Source organism: Morchella importuna (genome assembly GCF_003444635.1).
Source record: "Morchella importuna strain M04M26 chromosome Unknown Morimp01GS002, whole genome shotgun sequence".
NCBI classification, from domain to species: Eukaryota; Fungi; Ascomycota; class Pezizomycetes; order Pezizales; family Morchellaceae; genus Morchella; species Morchella importuna.
The window spans coordinates 627,878-648,386 of NW_025763399.1; the positions used below are offsets into that span (position 1 = coordinate 627,878).

The following is a 20,509-nucleotide window of genomic DNA, read 5'->3' on the forward strand; positions in this document are numbered from 1 at the left end:
TCGGTCCACCAACGAACGCTCATGAATCTCTCCTCCTCACCAGGGAAAGATATCGTGAGAGGCCGTGTATAGGCTCAGGCGTCTGAATTGAAACAAATATACGAAAAGCCCGCTGATATTCTATGAGGTTAAAGTGTCTTGATAGTATCCCTCGTTATCTCTAAAAGCGGTTTAAAAGCTACCAAATCCGCCTGACCCAATTTCTACAAACAACCAAAACCGCATTCTACACACTCCACACCCTCAGGACTACATCCTACACCGTGCGAACCTTCACAACCACTTCCAACTCTCCACAATGTTCGAAAACAGCGATTCAGAACGCACCGCCACACAGCACCCCGTGCCATTCCTCTGGACCAAAGAGATCATCGACGTCATGATCAAAGACACCAAGGACATCCGTCACGAGATGTGCCACAACCTCAACAAAAGTGTCTTGACAAGAGACAACGACTCGTCGGTCCTCTTTTGGGGCCCTGATATGGAGTGCTACAACTTGTGCCTCAGCGAGCAGATGGTCAAGATTGAGCGCGCGATCAAGAGATACACGCAGCTATTGGACAATAAGGAGGCGACGTACCAGACTATTGATGACAAGAATAGGCTGGTGAGGGTGTGGAAGGAGCTCGTGAGGTCCTTTACGTCGAGGGCGGAGCTGTTTGATAATATCCAGAAAAGAGCAAGGAGGAGGCCGAGGGCGGCGGATAAGGTTGTGACGGAGGCGATGGGCGGGCCGGATTCGTTGGAGCCGAAGTGGTTTGATACGAAGGAATTTGCAGACTTTGGGGAGGAGATTGATAATATCAGAATACCAAGATATCTGAGATAATGGCTCGGGATGATATCTCTTATGTTCAGATGGTATTAGTTTATGTTAATTTGCAATTTATTAATTAAGGAATAATCTAGTAATCGAATACCAAATCTTTTTACCCGTCTTATCTTACCTGAGATATCCATCTTTGGTTTGCGTGATACAGGTTTCGAAGTTGGTATTTTGACCTCTGCTTCTGGTAGCAATGGGCCCAGAGAATCTGGTCTCTGGAGAATTTCATAGAAAAAGGCCAAAACATACAGAAACTATGGATAGTTACACATAGAACTCCGCCTCTCTTCATTTGGGAATTTAAAGCAAGGTTATTTACCGTGTATTGGACCGCATGAGGATCATTTTGGGCCGCATAAATGCCCCTCAAAGCTCGTAGATCAATCACTATAAACTAGATCTCTTATACATCCGTGACCTTACTAACCATAATACTCTCATAAATCCAAACGTCTCCAAGCCATGTACGAAAACAGCGACTCAGCCCGAACGGCAACCACCCACCCCGTAGACTACCTCTGGGCCACCGAGTTCATCGACACCATCTCAGCCGAGATGAAAGACTACACAAAGGAGATAAGAGACCACCTACCCACAAAAGGCCTCACTGAAGAAAACGACTCGGCGGTCCTCTGGTGGGCCCCCGAGCTGGAGCTATACAACCAGGTACTCATTGACTACAAGATCAGGTGTGACCGTGCCATCACAAAGTTCAAGAAGCTTCTGGAGGACGAAACGGCGGATATGAATGATATGCATGCAAAGAATAAACTTGTTGTGGGTTGGGTTAAGCTGACGCAGGCGTTTGTGAAGAGCGTGAATGTCTTTGAGAAGGTGAGAAAGAGGGCGTTGGAGAAGCCCACGGAGGGGGATAGGAAGGCGGTGGAATCGCTGGGTGGGCCGAGCGCTCTGAGGGAGAGGGAGTTTGACTGTGAAGAGTTTCTGGAGCTTATTTTGTCCATTAATAACATTCAGCTCCCGCCATATTTGCATGTGCTGAATACAATGGGATTCGAGCTGTGATATCGTTTCCTTGAGTTATATCATTAGCAGCTGATATCTTGGTTCTAGTAATCCTCCAATGGCCGGACTGTAGGGTCCTTTCTGATGATATTAAGACTTGCCTTGGTTAATTGAATATATGTTTTTCTGTTTGTTTTTCCGCTCGCTTGTGTATGTGTATATTATCTATCCAATATCATTTAAGGAATTATATTTAGAAAGAATAAACTGTTTACCTAGGTCTTGCTCATGAACTGTTACCGCTAAATGGAGATATATAGTCATCTCAAGGGGTTTGTTATGCACCCATCCTAGCATGCTCATGTTTTGCGAATACTCGCTCTATCCATCTATCCATCGAGTGTCTTAGCGGCCCGTTTTTCTTCAACAGTTGCGATTCTTAGGCTAGTGGTTTTTGGTACCCTTGAGCTTTGGATTCCTCAGGTTGTGGGTTGGGTTTCCATCACATCGTTCACACATGGCCTATTAGAGGCATGGCCGTTATGTCATAACCTTCGGGCTTCTTAAAGTGTGATCTTGGACTGGTGTAATGATTTGATATAAGTAGTAAAAATTGTTCCGAAATTGCGGTAACCGTGTTATAAAGGCAAACTTAAATTGCAGTACCTACATGGTTGGGACCACATCACCTCCACAAACACCCCACCCAGCAAGAAACGGAAGAAGGTCAACCACACCCACAACCGAAAATACCAGAAAACCCACCACAAAACGCCAGAAAAAGGAACAGCCCACCATCATCACAACGTCCCAAGCCTACCAGCCTTCTCCGTCCGATCCGTGCATAACAAACCCATCACAATACATAACTTTACTTCCAACAAAAACAACAAAAGGAAACAACGAAAAAACGCCACGTCCGCAGGTGCACGCCGAAACCCATCACTGTTGCTGCTCCTACTGTTCCAGATTCTGATTTCTTTCCGCCTCGCAGTCTGTGCAGAGGCTGTTCTGCGTGAGGTACTGCACGACGTTGGGGGGGCCAACGCAGCGGTTTGAGACGTCGTGGAGTGCTTGGTAGCAGCGGGTGACAAGGTAGAGGTGGTAGTGGCCGCAGTGCCAGAAGCTGATGTGTTTGCAGTCGCACATGTTAAAAGCTTAGAGGGGCAGTGGAAAGATTTGGAGTTTATGAGAGCAGGGGATAGGGCTAGCAGAAGATGTTTAGTGATGTGGGAGAGGGGGATGACTGAATGAGCCTGTGATAAACGGCAGTGGGCAGCGGGTGAGTGTGTGCTCGAAGATAGATTGAGGGACTGTGAGTGGAAAAAGATACCCCGAGGTATGGGGGATACTTATACAGGTGCTCATGTTGGTCATCCTATGTGTTACTAACACCGACTCTGTATAGATCTATCATGTGCAGTGGATACTCGACCAATCAAAAGCGTTATACGATGACTCCTCGCACAGATGGATCGATCCTCGCCTGGTGTAATATTTCAAGGTTACATCTTGTTTTGAATGAACTACAGAGATGAATATATGAACCTGTGCAGATTCCAAACACGGCACAGGTGGTTGTGGGCAGTTGTTCATCGGTCGGATCCTGTGAGACGATAAACAATACAGAGCTTGATACCTCAGCCAAGCATAGTACAAGAGATTGAGCTTTCCAGGCTTAGGGCCCTGGTGCATTCTCCCGTCTATGCTGCTATAAAGCTTGAAATGCCCTTGAATTATCGGTATATCGATGCGGTGTTCTCAGCATTATTTATCAGTTGCACATAAAAAATCACATTCAATATTGGTCTATAAGCTATGAGCCTGGTCTTTGCTTGAACGTATTCTTCATTGATTCCGTAAGGTAAATACCCCTTCATCGAATTACTCCTTAACTAAAAATCCTCCAGGAACTCAGAAACAAAAAACTCAAACTTCAATCTCTCCCAACCTAAAGCCCTCGAAAGCCTCAGTCCCTGTAGTTCTCCATCTACCGTCTAGTTGGCCTCCGTGCCTCCTCCACAACCAACGTATTTATCGGCATATCAATCATCTGCCTCCTATTTCGCAGTGTCCTCGGAACTGGATTCAACCCCCACCTCAAATCCCTACTTGAGGACTCCAACTGCCGATACAGGTCGTCTCTCATCTGGTTAACATGCGTCAGTATCCCTGCCGCACAATCCAGAATTGCCTTGACGCCCTCATTCTCCTTCTCTCGCGCAGACGAGTATACAACCAGGTCCGCCACGTCTTTCGCTAGCTTGTCGTACTTGCTACCCACATGGCGCTCGAAGTCGGGTTGTAGGAGGGTGGCGGAGAGGCTGCCGTGGGCGAGCTTAAGGTTGTATTCGTCGGCGCGGACGCCGAGGCGAACAAGACGGTCGGCGATAGCGTCGAGCTTGAGCTCGCGGCGGCGCGGAATGTCAATGCGGGCGGCATGCCGGCTAAATTTGGCATGGGCATGGTCGGTGTAGGCTTTGTAGTTTTCCCAGTTGGTAGGTTCGTCAGCCATCTTGATGTTTGCTATTATATTTGATGTTAGAGAAGTTGTTTGTGTTCTGATAATATTTAGGATGTGGATCTGGTGTGTGGGTGAGAAAGGAAACAGAACTGGGTAGCGCTCATTTATAAGCAGTTCCTAGCATAGAAAGATTTCAATCTAGGATACTATTTACTTCCATAGAGCAGTGCTGAATCTTGATTCGACCGACAGATCAGGAAGATTTAACATTTTGGGTGATACAGATTGTATCTGGTTAACCGTTCAGTCATTTCCGGCTATCTCCAGCCTTTGGTAACACAATTCATCTCCTGCGATAATCATGACTGTATGAAGTCAAGCCCTGGTAGTCGGGGGACTGTGAAATTCGGTTGACTGCCGTTCATATATATCGATAGATTGAGAGGCAGCCGGACCACCTCCACAGGAGGTACCGAAAAACAAGATATCAGTCACGGAGCTGGCAGCGCGTGCGATAACAGTATTGTTCTATTTTGAGCTCCCAGTATATACGGGCATGAAAGCAATTCAAGAAGGGGAGGTAGGCTCGTTATTAGTGATTTGATCTAGATTACACATCGCCAAACACAATGGGTGAACATATCAAAAGGAAGCTGATATTTTATTTACCATACTTCGTGATGCTCTAAAACAGGAACTAACCATCTAGACTCCATCCCCTACTACATTAACGCTTAGGTAGAAACTTTGCTTTCGCTTCATACCCCCACGCTTGATTTGGATTGCGCGTCAACGCCGCCGCCAACGCACTTTCATATTCCCGCGCTCTTGCCTTCAAGAGCTCAAAACACTCTTTTACCGCACCCGTAACATTCATTGACCCATGCGCGCCCCTAGAAACCATGTTCACCGCTTTTGTTACCTTGACGTCGATGGCGGGTAGCTTGTCTACTACACCGAGGCCGAAGGAGCTCATTAGTATCGATGGGAGCAGTTCCCGTATGAAAGACGCAAGCTGTGTTGGTCGATCTCGGCGGCAAGCTTTTCAAGTTCTGTACATACGGCGCTGAGCTCGTTGATGATATGAACGACGCCGGAGCGATGGGTGTTGAGGTAGGCGCGGCATGAGTGTGCGTAGGAAGTGAGGGTGGCGGGAGAGGTTGTGAGGTAGACCATGGTCAGTTTGGTTTGGGTGTGTGTTTGAGTGTTGTGTGTGGTGAGTTGTGGTGGATCTTGGGATACTGTGGGTTTTGTGGGAATTGGGATAGCTGTGGGTAACAAAAGAGTGTAGCGTCGTGTGTTATAAGGTGACGAAATAAACCGAATTTTCGGACGCCTGAATAGAAGGACCCTTGCCCTGTTTTGTGTACTAAAATAAACCCGCCTTCGAATGCAAATTCCCATGAGACGTATGGAACTGGAAATCATTCTATCCGCTCTTAACCTCATATCCCGGAGGCCGGAGGAGCACCTGGATGCTCTGATAAATGGCTTCTACAGTCTAACTAAAAGACGTTGCACATGCACAGCAACCTAATGATCTGGATCATCGTCAATGATTACAAAACGGGTCGTTCAAAATTCATAATCAAATTCAAGGCTTCACCGAGACTCTCATATATCGTACCAGAATTACTAATTTAGGTCTAGGTCTCCCCGCAACCTAGTTTTGATGCAATACCGGAATACTCCACCCACTCCTCCCACGAAAATATGTATCACATCTGAAAATCGAATGGAAGAATGGCCATCACGGAAGTTCCTTCGAGACTATCCACATTGAAAGCCACATAGCACAAAGTCTCCTTCGTGCACAAAACAAAGTACAAGTATCCATGGGTTCGACAGAAGTCATGTTATCCCTCGAGTAGTTATTACCCCCGTCCCACGCTCCCCCACAGCCCCCCCAGCCCAGCCCCGCGTCACATTGTCTCATATCTCAAAAAGGTTTCAACTCTCTCCACCGCTGTATACAACTATATGCAGGAATAGGTGTTGACTCGATACGCTCGGACACACTCGACAGAGAAAAAGCGCCCGTTCCTTCCAAATCAAAGAGGGCGAGATAGGATGTGTTGTACAGTTTGTGTGCCTCATTTCGCGTTTTGGAGGATCCCTTAGATATGTTTTCCTGTGGTGTTGGTGACCTGGATGAAGATGGCTAGGTATAGTATGATAGTACATGGGAGGAGGTCGGATCTCCGGATGTGCGAGTGATAGCTGAAGACCTAAACACCAGCGCCAAAAGCTTAGACGCGTAAGTTCCCCGTAACATAGAAACGATCTCTTGTCGATTACCCAGTAGAGATTGGAGGCGCCTCCCTAACCCCCATTATTAAGGTGGCCACATATTCAGAGACTACCAATTTCCTACTGTTGCTTTGATAACTTGCTTTAAATCGAGAGACTCCGGCCAATTAACTGCTCGAGTACTGGGGACCCCGAAACCTGCCCTGTAGTTAACCAAGTATATTCTGGACTCTTAACGTGTCCATCACTGTTCTTATGTCACGAGTTATGAACTCACCTAATTTAGCCCATGTCTTGAGAGGTTCGAGTGATATACCATGATGCACATCCGTCAACGCTTACCCCCGCCTCACTATCATGAGGTATACCGTGTAGCTACTTGCTACACCACTGAGATCGCTCGGAAAGTATATAGCTACGCTCTCTGGGCTGCCACCGCTGTGCCGACCTACGAAATGCTCCATATATATGTCGAAATAAGTACCCAATCTTAACTGGCCTCGTGATATAACGAAACAGATTGGCTGAGCTGTTATCAGGCCATATCGTCCGCTAAACGCCTATCGCCGATATGATTTCAAGACCAATCATGAAATTCAATCTGACATCAATGACTGCTCGCCGTTTCAACACCACAGGAGGGGGTGGAAGCCAGCTGCGCATGTCAAGTTGAAAACCAGAATGTCCAATCCTCTCCGCGGAGAATAAAAGAACGACCGCATATACTTATAGTCTCCTTCATAACTTTGCCAAACATCATTTCCACTCTTCAAACCTAAATCTCACCACACTTTTCACAATGGCAACACACTACTCAGACCGCGCAGCAGTCCTTCGGAGGGACTACCGGGCTCGCAGAGTCCAGAACATCGATCCCCCGCCAGGCCTCGACCGCGTTGTCTCCGACAACATTGACCACGCCGTCCAAACTGCCGCCTTTCTCGACTTCCAGCTACACCGCAACATGCACGTTGACGCCGAAACGAAGAAAGTGATCGTTGCACGGGTGCGGTCGGGTATCTCGAGAAAGGCATACGACCTGCTCAACCCCGCCCCGCGAACAGACCCAATCTCGGTGCGGATTATAAACTTCTACCTGGATATGTGGGCCGGGTTTGCGAATATGGTGGCGGATATTCGGCCGGCGGATTTTACGCCGAGGGTGAGGCAGGCGGAGACGTTCTATAGAAAGGCCCGAGACGTAAATAATCACACTCTCAGTACCTTACAACGACAGCTCGAGCTGGCGGAGTTTTTGGACAGGTGGTGCCCGGCGTATATTATGTCGGATGGGAACGCGACTAGAGGGTTGGAGGGGAGACTAAAGCCAATGTGGGCGCTGAATAGAGAACTCATGGCTCAGCCTATGGAGCCCCAGCGGACGAGGGACCGGGTTCAGGTGGTGCAGGAGTTGGGGAATGAGTTATATGACTATTCCGTCGGTTTGCTAGCGCTGTGGAACCGTTAGCTAGTGCTGGAAAGGGGAAATTGGATCTTTATTTGCGCATGCATACCAGGTACTCAACTATTTGGCTTTTTAATGTCTCTAATAGAAATACGTTGATCATAAATCACGATTTTGTATTAGCTTTGTTTATGCAAAGACGATATTATGCAAGAGTGATATTTAACTTCTCCAAATAGTGCTAAATGATGATATATCCTATTCCTTCTACTACTATTAGCTTACGTAGCAGTTCCTCCGGCGGTGTACAGAATCGGTTCGCGTTTCGGGGAGCGGGGGAGCCTGCGGAGCGTGTTGCCGGCATTTCCTCTTTCCAGGCGATAGTTCAGATGAAAATGACCAGATGATTCTGTGAATTTTTTCCAGCAATTTAACAAGTATCTCCATGAATATTAGTAACCTAGCTACTTGACTCCGTGTACGGAAAATTGATTTAAACCAACGCCCGATGACCTGTCCAAAGCAACTGTTCCTCCACTATTCTTGAAACCGGCATCTGAGTTAACAAGGCGTTGCCTCTCATAATAGAAGCATCCTCGGATTCCCAAACCTCAAGCCCCATAAACATGTATTTCCAGCTGCGCATTACAGTACTCGCAGACTTTCCCTAGCTCACCGCTGATCTTACAAACGGTGCACCAGCAGTCAAGAAGATATCCGCAGCATTCGGACCCCCTTGCCCGTTCCTCCAGACAGTACCAACAGGTGATCACGCCTGATTCAACGGCCTCGCGGGCAAAGGAAGATTGGGGCTCCGGAGGCGCGGCGGATTCATTGGTAGGGCATTCCTTGGCAGATGACATCATTTGTTTGACGGGAGTTTAGGCGGGTTATGGGTTTGACGTCGGTGGTCTGTATTAGGGTTGGCGGTGTAACCTTTGATTATAGTTTGGTAGCGTGATTTGGCTCTTGTTGTATTGGTTGCGAGTTTCCGGTATCGGTATGCATGTGCATGTTGGATTTGAGTATGGCTGGCTCTCACATATATATATCCGAAAAAAATATACTTTCTCAGCTGTGTAGAACGCACAACTCCAGCGCAAGAATAGAATGGACGATGCCAAAAACTACCAAGCCGGTGCTGTGTCACCAGTCGGAGGCCATGCTGCGCTTCCTCCAGAGCTTCCAGAAGATTACCGTACTACAAAACGGTGGACAATTCTAAAATGACTCAAAACAGCGGGCTAGCACTGCCCACTACAAATACCGCGCTGCCCCCTCTGTAAATATCCCAGGAAACCTAGAACTGAGAATCTGCACTTGCGGCCTTTCACCATGTCCCGCCCCGCAGTGTACCAAACCTTCCGTCAGAAATATAATGATATCACGCGTTACTACCGTACCTATGGGTGCGACATCAGGGACCGCAACATGTGCAAGCGCATCGAAGATTCAATTCCAATACTCGAGACGCTTATCGAGCTCATCGAGACGTTGACCCCCCTAGCATTGGATTTGGATGCGAGTAAGAGGAAGAGACTGCGCCACAAGTTGAAGGATCTTGAGTGGATAAGGCAGGAGATGAAAAGGCATCACGATGATGTAAATGGTGGCGACATTGTCATGATGATATTGGATCTGGCGATGCAGTTGAAGACGAAAGCGTTTGAGCTCAATGGAGGTCAGGTTATTTCGCCGACTCGGTATTGAGGCGTGATGGTTGCGAGGTTGTACTGTTTTTGTTTTTGTGTTTGCGAGTGATTTGTTATGATTATCGTTTCGATTGCCAATGGATGAATGAAGGTCATTTTTGCTGTTTAGTTCCGATATTTTCGAATACAAATTCATTACCACAATATATTGTGCAATGGAAACCGTGACTGTGATATTCAGGTCGTGACGTGAGTTAAGTGAAACCACGTACAGGGAGTAACGAACTTCATCTTCCAGAACAAAATAGGATCACCACTCGGCTACCTACATTTCTTCACTGATTGCCAATTTCTACCAGATCGCCCTCTAGCATTTTGATCCCAGGAATCCCATGGGCTCGCCGGTAAATAATTGTTTATGTTCCAACATAGCTTAGTATCAATAGCAACAGTGGTAATATTGAGCTGCTCTAAAGTAGGTATTACCACGTCGTATTCCATACATCTTGCATCGTTCCCGCCTTTGACTGAACATAACCTCGAAACTGACGTCCCGGTCAAAAACAGTCCCTGGTGGAAGGCTTTATCTCTCCGGCACCCATATTCCGCCCGTCCCTCGCTATATCCATCTCCAAGCATATCTGCCAGGCAACGAGCGAAAAATGGTCCGCCGGAGTTCTAGTGGTGAGGAGGTCCAATATGCCTATCAAGCCAGATAATCAGGGGGGATGAGGCCAGAGTAAGCCAATAATCCTCGAAGGTATCATTCTCGTCATTCCTCCAACCATATATCTTCTGTCGATATTCCCCCTAGCCGCAAACCCCAGACGAGAACAGTCTCGGATAAGAGAGATCTAAAATGCCACACAGCGTTCGCCGAGAGAAGAGGGTAAAGCTTCCGACTCTCGAATCACCCCCAAGAATAGCTTGCTGGACCTCCCAGCCTAGCAGCAGATACGCAACTCCATAAAGTGAAGCGTGAGATGCCACATGCCTTTCCTTCCACCCTTGATTCCGAGCTCTTTTCCGCATTGCCTTGCGATTACCCCAGGCTCAACATCCGGGTACTACGCTAAGTACTGGGGATTGCATTTAAAGCCGTAGCGCAGTTTATGCCAGCCAAATCTCAATCATTTTGACGAGGAAAAATAGATGAAGAGAAATCCCTCGTTTCCCGGGCCTCCAGCCTTTGTTCCTCTCAAGGTGAAAAGTCTCAACCCAACAAGAGTAACTGCCGAAGAGAAGTCATCTCTTTAATCAACCGACAGAATATCAGGTTAGCATCAGTGTGTGAGTAAAAAAAAAATCGTGGATGAACTAACTTGCGATTGATGGACGGGCTGTAGCTTATGGCCCCATAGCCAATGGACGGAATTTTGACCCCTTTGGTCCGCCCATTTTATCGTCCGCATCCGCGAAAAGAAAAACAGAAAAGGCGGCATTCCAGCGTCGGATGGGCTGAATCTCAACCGACACATCTCAGACAAGAGAAGACTTCGGCTCCAGAGGCCACAGAGGCCACAAATGCTGAAGCACAGCAGTTCGCACAGCTCAAAAACCAAAGACGAGCGAGAATGAAGAGGGGCGAGAGATTTACTCACTTTGATCTCAAGCAGCGATAGTTTGTGAAACTTTTTGAAATTCACGTGTGACAGGGTTGAGTTGTGCAGTGGTTGGTGGGGTGTGGCAGGGCCCTGAGAGCGCCTCATGCACGAGCGATCCCTGCACCAGCATCCCTCGGCGCCGCACCCGCAGAGCCTCAACACACCAACCATACTTTACAGAGCTAACACCACAAGCTACACTTCGCCTCTGCTCTGGAGTTTGTGCAGCATCCAGGCAGTGGCTAGCGCGCGGTGAGTAAAGGAAGAGAAAATCTAACTCAAGTTTTATGTGCTTGTAGCACCACAAGATCCCAAAGTGGACAGCTTCAAATCACCCACAAACGAAGGGATAATTTGCCTCCATTCTCATCGCGAAATTCTTTCCACTGGACCGAAGGACTCGGTTACGGATGTGGAAGAAACATCACTGTAGGGACAAGTGTCTATGCGATTCTTTTTGAAATTTAAAGATGGCTATCTACGTTACACGTGCTCTTTTCTTTCCATTGATTTTCGACCCTGAAAAGAAGCAGTACTCCGGTACCAGATCCGGAAGCTGGCTATTGGAAAGTCTACTGCCGGAAGTTGCTTTCACTAATAAATTCAGCCTACCAAGGAGTTCTTCCTGGGCGGTAGATAATGACTCAACTGATGGATATCCGTGAATCAGACTCCCGTCGGTCACAGGAGAACCTCAATCACCGGTTCTCACTCGCAGTGATAACCTACAGTAAATTTGTATCACACAATTTTGAAGCGGGTTCTCAAATGTCCATAAATCCCCGACCCTAAGCTGTGAGCCCCTCTGTACAGCGCTCCTCGAGAGCTCCCGGTTCACCTAAGATCGTAAAGGTAGGATAACTTTGACTGAGACCCTCGCAATGGCAATGGTACCGCATTCTGAGCTGAAGGGCAACGTTAGCGTTCTCCACTTATACGATCTCACCTTCTTCAAATTCCTCCACGACGGATATCTATATCGCTCTTCAACCACTTCACGCTTACAGTCTCCATAAATAGATCCTTGCATGCAGCTACCCCTGTCAATGCACCCTGTCGCTTGGCACAGGCACGCGGAGAACCCCGAAGAGCCCCAGCAAACGAAAGCAAACCAAACATCGCAACCCCATTCCATCCGGCATCCCTTCAGCCCTACGGCACCGCACCACCCTCCAATCACCCCACACCGCGGCCCCACACCGCGTCACAACCAGCACACTGGCTTCCCCACCCGTACCTCCTCCCCCGCCCTCCCCCGCCCTCCCCCGTCTTGCACCCACTAACATCACTCAGGACTCCCCGGGCCCCAGCACCCCCTTGCTCGAGGAGCCCTCCGCACCAGACGCAATGTCGCGCGCCGCCCAAACACAGCGCATCCTCCACCGCACCGACTGTTACCTTCTCCCTTTCCTCTCGCTCCTCTTTCTCCTCAACTCCCTCGACCGCTCCAACATCGGCAACGCCGAGACCGCGGGGTTCACGCGCCATGCGGGTTTGCAGCCCGGCGACCTGAATGATTCTGTCGCGCTCTTCTTCATGCTCTTCGTCATCTTCCAGCCGGTCGGCGCGGCGCTCGGGAAGCGGGTCGGCGCGGCAAGATGGGTCGGCGGCGTTATGGTATGCTCTGGCCAGGTGCTTGGTGGTAGTGTAGGGCTAACCGAGGCTCTGATCCTAGATCGGGTGGGCATTCCTAACAGCGCTCACAGCGTTCGTAAGGACCCGCGCGCAACTGCTGACGCTGCGAATGATGATTGGTACGCTTGAGGCGGGATTTTATCCGACGACAGTGTTCTACTTGGGGCTGTTCTATACGCGGTATGAGTTTGCGCAGCGGCTGGGTATGTTTTTTGGGCAGTATGCCGTTGCGGGCGCGTTTGGAGGACTGGTCAGTTGGGCCGTATTCAAGATTTTTCCTAGCGGCGGTGAGTTTTCTTTTCCGTAGTTTTGTTATAGAGGGTAACGGGTGCTGACTTAGGTGTCAGAGGAAGAGGCGATGCGCAACGGAAACAATGGTGGTGGCCTGTATGCGTACCAGGTTATGTTTCTCCTCGAAGGATTTCTGACACTCGTGGTCGCGATTACGACCTTTTGGTGGTTGCCGCTCGGGCCTAGGAGCGCGTGGTGGCTACAGCAGAGCGATCGCGAGTGGGCGGAGAAGAGGGTACTTTTGGACCGTGCGGGGGCGGACCAAGATGGTGAGCACCGCAGGGGACTGGCTGGAGGTGAAGAGGAGGAGGGCGAAGAGCTGCTGAGAGACGGCGAGGAGGAAGAGGTGGATGTAATTGTTGCGAAGAGTACGGTTGGTGGTGAGGGGGCGCTGACGAGGAAGGATGTGGAGGAGGCATTCCGTGATTGGAAGATCTGGTGGATTCTGGCTTTGAACATTGCGAGCTCTGTGCCGGGAGCGGCGTTTTCGGTGTTTTTGCCGCTGGTGATAAAGGTATCTCTACTCCAAATCTGTTTTTTTCGTCAACATCCAATGCCCTCTGACGTTCCTCACATCCTCTTTTATCCATCACTAACACCCCCAGGGTATGGGTCACCCACCCCTCACCGCCAATCTCCTCACAATCCCGCCCTTCCTCTGTGGCGCCTTCACCCTCTGGGGTATAACCTATCTCTCCGACCGCTCCCACCAACGTATAAAATACATCCTCATCGGCCTTGCCATTAACCTTGTCGGGCTCCTCCTCGTCGTCCTTCTCCCAGCGGACGCGCTCGCTTCACGCTACCTCTCCCTGTGCATCCTTCTCGCCGGCTCCTACATTGCGAGCCCTCTAACCGTCGCGTGGCTCAGCGGTAACATTTCCGGTACCACCTCCCCCCTCTCTTCCCTCTGCACACCCCCACTGACTCATCCACTGTAGAACCCGGCAAACGTGCCGTCATCCTAGGTATCAATGGCTGGGGCAACCTAGCGGGCGTGGTGTCGTCGAAACTGTATGCGCCGGAGTATGGCCCGTCATATCATTTTTCGTTTGTGGTGACGTTGGCACTGGTGATGGGAGCGTGGGTGGGGTATTGGGGATTTAGGAGGGCACTGGTAAGGGAGAATGAGTGGCGGGAGAGGAGGGTGAAGGAGTGGACGGAGGAGGAGATTGCGGCGGAGATGAGAGGAGACCGGGGAAGGAGGGGGGATGAGAGATGGGGGGTGCAGTATGGGTTGTAGTGTGGTGTACGGGGGTGGAGGGCGCTTTGGGGAGGGAAGGTTGATTTTCGGTTTTGTGCTATTCTATCTTTTGTCAGTTTTTGATGTTGTCGAGCAAGGGTATTTTTTGTAATCTTCTGCTTGACGCTTTTGCCGCACTAGTGTGTAGATTGATACCTTTAGGTTTGTTGTTTGGTGGTTGCTTTCTTAGAGTAACCCCTTGTCATCTGTAGCGTAGAAATTTATCATTTCTAGATCTTTGTTTCCTAGCGTCTAGATGGTAAAAAGAACATGCAGAGAAGCGTTCCGGATACCTCGGCAATAAAAGCCCAATAAAGCACGGCTTCTAGTCCTGTGAGGGTTAGATGTATCATAGGACCTTCTTCTTCCAGAGTTCCCTCATAGGGTGGTTTTGGCAAGTAAAAACATGAGTCTCTTTATCCAGTTAAATTATTGAATGTGGGACTCGGGTGTTTCGTAAAGAGATGAGTGACGTTTATCTATTGCTTTGGTTGGTGATGCCATGCGTGAGTTTTCTTTATAAACTAGGCATAATATGCCATGTTCCTCTTTTAACCCCGCCTCTTTATTTTAGGTACTTTCTCCTGCAGCTTTTTTAGCTTCCGGTCGTTCTCCTTCTTCAAACAGTAGAAACTGTATGGAAGATGGAAGAGTCCAAATAGAGAGGCGATGATAAGAAAGCACGCATTTCTTCATTTCCCGCTTCGGTAGACACTTTGTTGCTTCCTTTTTCCAGAGAATAATGCTCTTCCACTAGAAGAGATGGGATTGACTTATAAGGGTGGTATAGTTGACCTCATGTAGAGTTCTGTCTCCAGAACCCAAGGTCGAATATGATGGTGAAAGGACAGATCTTCGTTCACTAGAGGAAAGAACTGTCAGACTAGCGTTCTATAATCGAAAGGATCATGCTAGTACCGAAGGATTAGAAGTCTAAACGAGGCTGAGTTAGTCTGGGTTGATCAAGGAATTCTTAGAGGGCTGTCCGTAAAGTAAGGAGAGAGGGATGAGTACCATACCTTTGCAAAGGTTCATTTTCTTATCTGTGCTGAACTTAGCGGAGGTCGGGAACTAAGCACCCCGAATCCGAGCAAGCATCTATCCGGCATGCCGTGGGGTTAATTAGATCTGGATATGCAATCTATTGATTTAATGCTGATGGTGATGGGGTATTGGGAAGGACAAGCAGGCAGCGTGTAGTGTTTCTCTTTGACGCTCGTGCAACGACGTCGCTAAATCCAATACCAGGAGAGATATAACCCTAGCCCATGATAACAGGGAAGACAACAGAACACATGTAGCTCGCTTTCTTGTGCCCCAGTCTTTGCCCCGTGTGCGCGCGCGCAACAAGTTTGCCCGACTTTCGGAGGAACGTGGCATGATCATATCCACCGTAACGCGTGGGTTGAACACCCGCTTGATGTAACTTCGCATCCAGGAACCTAAACGGTGGTGCGGGACTTTGAGTTTCCGAGTGGGTAGTTCGACTGCTACAGTAAAATGCATCCCAGGTTTCAGTAGATTTCACAACATAGCGATCCTAATTTGTGGATGTTGAGTAACAGAGGTGGTGGTGGTCGTTACAGGTGCACAAGGTATCACTCGTTATCCGTTCCTTGGCACTGGGATAATGGTTGTTGGAGCACTTCGTGCGATGATTGGCACCCTAACGCACCCAAAGCGCCAGAACACAAAGATTATATCCTAGACTAGCCCAATTACACGCTCTAGAGCGAGGTTAGGCCAGGGGCTAGGTTCCCTCATTTTGAATTTTATGAGAAACTTATACTCTGATGGCATTACCGGTGAAGTGTAAAGGATAGCTTAAAAGCTGTTACGTAGGGTGTGATTATAACACGTATATTTAACAGCTTTCGAGCTGTGGTATTCTATATTCGTATCTTACCTATCGTCTAACTCTCACTCGCTGAACTTTTTGCATTTGTATTTATATATAGCTTTTGAAATTTAATATAATATTTCCCTTCTGTTCGTAGAGGACGAGCGCTTGGGCGCTTTCCGAGAAGACATCATCTTAGCCTCTTTCTCGTATGGCGAATTCATTCAAGTAGTCTCTTGATAGTGGATAATTTAGACGCTCTCATGGTCATCGAAATCCTTTCAGCTTGAAAGGTTTAATAGCTACTGCGTGAGAATGCATTGAAAAAGTGCTTTCTGACTGGTTTCGATTCTTCGAGGGTTAACTCTATAGTACCCCTGTTTAATTACAATTATTGCTGACTGGCTTGCATCTAAGAAGAACATAAATGACGGGCGTTTTAGGTTGTATTCTATTGTATGGAATCTTCGTGATATCCCGCTGCCCGAGAAGTAGCAAGTCAAACTCCACAGCTAGCAGACTAGGAATTCAAGTTTTTTGAATGAGCGTTTGGATACTATGTCCTCAAAGCGGTTTTACCCATTCGAAAGAGGTAAAGACTAAACCCTATCGGGCTAGTTTTTGTAGGTTCGTGCTTTCGCGGAGTTGGTTAAAACTTTATATTTTCTAGGAAATAAGAGGCTACATCAATGCTTTGAAAACATCCTTACATCAATCGCTATTAGGCTCCTCTGGTTCTCAAAGCGCCCGCCGAGCTTGATCATAGTAAGATATGACTTAGTTTTTCTTTTTGTATGGTAGTCAACTCGAGCGGACATGAAGGCTTGGTTAGCGACCATCAATACAACGTCCGGGAAAATGCTTTACAATGTAAATCTTTTTATCTCTTTGTGTTAAATAGCTATGTTTGCACGCCGGGCCCTACCAATCAGCCGCTCCCGAACGTCGAACTATATACATCATCGACATCGAAACATCGTCACTGCTCACCAACATCACCCCCCACCCCTCCTCCCACCCCAACCATCACCCACAATGTCATCCCCAGGCGTTCAATACATACCCGAAACCTGGGTCCAGCGCCTCGCCGCCATCGAGCGCGACTATACCCGCGCCCCTATCTCCATCTCCGACATCGCCAGGCGCATAGAAACCGCCTTCGACCGTCTCCGCGCCATCGGCAGTCTCCTCGACAACTTCGACACCTTCGACCCCGGCGAAGGCAGGCGCGACAAGAAGCACACGCTGCGCATCAGGGTTAGAGGCTTCGATGCGCTGCGCAATGTGGTGATGAAGAACGATGATCAGGACTTTGAGGAGGTCATGGTGGGCAGGGTGCTGGATTTGGGAATGCAGATGAGGAGTAAGGCGGTGGAGCTGAATGGCGAGGATTTTACTTAGCGCTTGGTAGAGAGGGAATAGAGTTTCTGGCTTCTTGAGCGTTCTTTCTTGGTGTCTCGAGTTTGGCCGGCTTTTTGTGCGATTCTGGTTTCTTGGGTGTTCATCGTGTTTTTGCTGTGAGCGTGCGGTGTCCTGAGAGGTTCGAATACTCCAATGTTCGGGGTGAAGCTGAGGTGATGCTACGCTGATAGACGAGTGGTAGGTCCTGGGGAAGGTAATAGAGTAATGTTATAAGTGGTAGAAGATGTGGTATTATTCACGGTCTCTCGGAATATGTAAATATTAATGAAATCTTTGAAACAACCTATCTTGTGACCTCCGTGCGAAGAGCAGTGCCAGAATGAGAGCTAGTTGCCTCAAGGTGAAACTGTGCCATGACCATTTTATGGGGAAGAACAACTGAACCAGCTCAGGTTATGGCTTTCACATCTGATATTCTGGCCTATGCCTACCAAATAATAGGTTTATCCAAATCTCATTCCGTCACTGAATGGGACAAGGTGATTGATGTACAAAGTAGTTTGATGATACTATCTATACACCGACACCTTTGTCTCAAGGTACATGTGGCCTGATGATCCTATCCATACACGTACACTTTTGTCTGAGCGTTCCGCCATGTCGACATCCTCATACAAAGCTGCCTCAAAAGATACTAATAGAACGGGGAATATGTTTCCCAAGGGTTCGGCGCCTTCGGCATGCTGTCGAGGAGAATCCTCCTCACCTTCGGCGCCATTTCCTCCTCTAGGGCAAGAAACTCCTTCCCTCCCATCTCAATCTCTTCACTTTGGATATCATACAAGATGCCGTGCCTTGCCCTATCGATCATATTATAGTTGAAACGGAGATATTTGATTTTCTGGTGGCCTGTTCCCCGGAACTCGGGGTCGTTGATGTCGTGCTCGAAGTTGTCAATGCTCTTGGCAATTTCGAGAAGGTACCCCATTGCGAAGATATAAGTCTGCTTGCGCGGATTATCAGCAGGCAGTCCTTCGGCGGCGGTCTGAAAAATTTCTAGGATTGCGAGCGCTCGGTCCTCATATTTGAGAGCTGTACTGGACGTTGTTTCCGTCATGGCTATTGTACCGGTTGCGAGATGAAGTAGATTTTGTGGGGCGCGGTCTGGCTAGTGGGGGATGGGATTGAAGGGCTTCCGTACAGACTTTAAATATGTCGTTAGACTACGGCCAATACTTCCGAATCTTCTATGGGGGGTGTATTTTGTCTTTTTCTATGAGAACACATATTTTCACACACGCTTAGGGAAAGGTGATGTTGACATTCTCTTATAGTATTAATTCAAGCACGTTGTTCTATCAGAAGAGCAGTCACCAGGTATCACTTGTATCCGGTATGCTTCCAAACTGGACTTGAAATAGTTTCCCCATAGCTACACTATTATGACTTGAGGTACTCTACCTTGATAGACTAATTCAAATGAATTTGCACCTTCATTCTATTTTGGGGATATGCTGATAGGATCTCTCTTGATAGAGTAGTAGGCTTACATAGGGCGAAAAAAAACTGGATATTTGCGTCAGTTTCGAATACACTGGCCCATTTCTGAGCGGCGGCGTGTTAGGCTATCATCGTAAGGCAATACTACTAAATAGTCGCTATAGACGTCTTTAATTGGCAATAATAACATCTCACTCGCTTCCGAGATACCCAGAAATCATCACGTGATCCCATACCGAAATCGGGGATCACCTCGTACAAAAGAGCTGTGTTTTCCACTTTGGGCTCTGCGGGGCATAGCTCGCATGGAGTATACTTTTTTGGCAATACCCATGTTGCTCAAAAATGCGGAGGATTACAGCATACATGAATTGATGGGGCGTGTAGTTAGTTCATGCTTGATGCCGCTGTTAAGGTACGTTCAATGACTGTAGGCATCCGTGGTTGTGGCATTATGGGTTACTAAATAAAGAATGTAGGTCGATGAGACTGATATTAATCGGCTGATTATTAAGGTAACCTGCATATCGAAATTATAGCTTCCCACCGATCCCCGCCGGGGAAGGCTGGCTTGATGTTCAGGGAGACGCCAAGGCAGTTAGAACAGATTACTTGAGGGAAAGATCATTGATACTTACTCTGTCGGGGATAGAAGTAAAATCTAGAGATATAAGTACGTTTATACCCGATCTGTTCAATGGCAACTCACCTTGCCTCTTTTTAGATACTACGTAATTCCTTCTTTATCGATCCCTGTTTATAATTAAAGTAAATCGTGCGATAAAAATAGGAGATCAGACGCATAGAAAAACTATTCTACAAATAAGCTATCGTATACTGTAATCTATTCATGATTCATGCATACATACCAATTAATGCTTATCCTCCCGATTGACCTCTCCCGAACAGTGGAGTTCGTCCTAGGTTTGCCTCTGATGATGTTCCGGCGTGCTTCTTGCATGAAGGATACCTCATAATAATATACGCCATCATAATAATATGAATATATTCTCGGTTGTTCTGACGCAGGGGCGGTTGATGGGACTTCCTCGACACCTGGATAAGACTATAATCCTCAAGTGCTGGTACGTTTAGAAGGCTCTATATACAATCCAACAATAACCAGGTTCCAACTTGAACGGGAAATTACATTGGAGCAACAGGCTGAGCGCTACGTGTAGTAGCGTGGCCGCCTATGTGACGTTCGCCTTTCTGCCTAACGTTACTCATGCAATAGGACGGTATTGAACGTGGGGTTGTGTATCTTATGTATGTTCCCGCTTTCGAGAATCGGGGTGTCCCATAAATCAGGGTAAATTTGGAAACTGATGCTCTACAGAATAATGAGTGTGGCATAAAAGATGGAGTATTGGTCCCGGCTTTCCACAACTTCGGAAGGACTTGCTCTATCAGATAGGAAATGATCGAGCAGATATATAAAATTCCCCTTAGAAGGACAAAATATAGTTCG

The 20,509-nt window shown here is 47.9% G+C and overlaps 9 protein-coding genes across 9 annotated transcripts; 6 read left to right on the forward strand and 3 right to left on the reverse strand.

Moving 5' to 3' along the window:
• Positions 1-298: 298 nt before the first annotated feature.
• On the forward strand, positions 299-832 carry LAJ45_01058 (uncharacterized protein; the record flags this gene model as incomplete). The annotated part of the gene is made up of 1 exon (XM_046110656.1): positions 299-832. The coding sequence occupies one exon, from the start codon at positions 299-301 to the stop codon at positions 830-832; it is 534 nt and encodes a 177-aa protein (XP_045975834.1).
• Positions 833-1,291: 459 nt separating this feature from the next.
• Positions 1,292-1,852, forward strand: LAJ45_01059 (uncharacterized protein; the record flags this gene model as incomplete). Its single annotated transcript, XM_046110657.1, has 1 exon — positions 1,292-1,852. One exon carries the CDS (start codon positions 1,292-1,294, stop codon positions 1,850-1,852), a length of 561 nt encoding a protein of 186 aa, XP_045975835.1.
• Positions 1,853-3,782: 1,930 nt separating this feature from the next.
• On the reverse strand, positions 3,783-4,307 carry LAJ45_01060 (uncharacterized protein; the record flags this gene model as incomplete). The annotated part of the gene is made up of 1 exon (XM_046110658.1): positions 3,783-4,307. One exon carries the CDS (start codon positions 4,305-4,307, stop codon positions 3,783-3,785), a length of 525 nt encoding a protein of 174 aa, XP_045975836.1.
• Positions 4,308-4,983: 676 nt separating this feature from the next.
• On the reverse strand, positions 4,984-5,432 carry LAJ45_01061 (uncharacterized protein; the record flags this gene model as incomplete). The annotated part of the gene is made up of 2 exons (XM_046110659.1): positions 4,984-5,207; positions 5,267-5,432. The coding sequence occupies 2 exons, from the start codon at positions 5,430-5,432 to the stop codon at positions 4,984-4,986; spliced, it is 390 nt and encodes a 129-aa protein (XP_045975837.1).
• Positions 5,433-7,305: 1,873 nt separating this feature from the next.
• Positions 7,306-7,974, forward strand: LAJ45_01062 (uncharacterized protein; the record flags this gene model as incomplete). The annotated part of the gene is made up of 1 exon (XM_046110660.1): positions 7,306-7,974. The coding sequence occupies one exon, from the start codon at positions 7,306-7,308 to the stop codon at positions 7,972-7,974; it is 669 nt and encodes a 222-aa protein (XP_045975838.1).
• A 1,272-nt stretch (positions 7,975-9,246) lies between these two features.
• Positions 9,247-9,621, forward strand: LAJ45_01063 (uncharacterized protein; the record flags this gene model as incomplete). Its single annotated transcript, XM_046110661.1, has 1 exon — positions 9,247-9,621. One exon carries the CDS (start codon positions 9,247-9,249, stop codon positions 9,619-9,621), a length of 375 nt encoding a protein of 124 aa, XP_045975839.1.
• A 2,427-nt stretch (positions 9,622-12,048) lies between these two features.
• LAJ45_01064 (uncharacterized protein) lies at positions 12,049-14,336 on the forward strand (the record flags this gene model as incomplete). The annotated part of the gene is made up of 7 exons (XM_046110662.1): positions 12,049-12,084; positions 12,188-12,400; positions 12,461-12,784; positions 12,843-13,089; positions 13,150-13,607; positions 13,699-13,978; positions 14,035-14,336. The coding sequence occupies 7 exons, from the start codon at positions 12,049-12,051 to the stop codon at positions 14,334-14,336; spliced, it is 1,860 nt and encodes a 619-aa protein (XP_045975840.1).
• Positions 14,337-17,211: 2,875 nt separating this feature from the next.
• Positions 17,212-17,577, forward strand: LAJ45_01065 (uncharacterized protein; the record flags this gene model as incomplete). The annotated part of the gene is made up of 1 exon (XM_046110663.1): positions 17,212-17,577. The coding sequence occupies one exon, from the start codon at positions 17,212-17,214 to the stop codon at positions 17,575-17,577; it is 366 nt and encodes a 121-aa protein (XP_045975841.1).
• A 655-nt stretch (positions 17,578-18,232) lies between these two features.
• LAJ45_01066 (uncharacterized protein) lies at positions 18,233-18,655 on the reverse strand (the record flags this gene model as incomplete). Its single annotated transcript, XM_046110664.1, has 1 exon — positions 18,233-18,655. One exon carries the CDS (start codon positions 18,653-18,655, stop codon positions 18,233-18,235), a length of 423 nt encoding a protein of 140 aa, XP_045975842.1.
• Between the last annotated feature and the right edge of the window lie 1,854 nt (positions 18,656-20,509).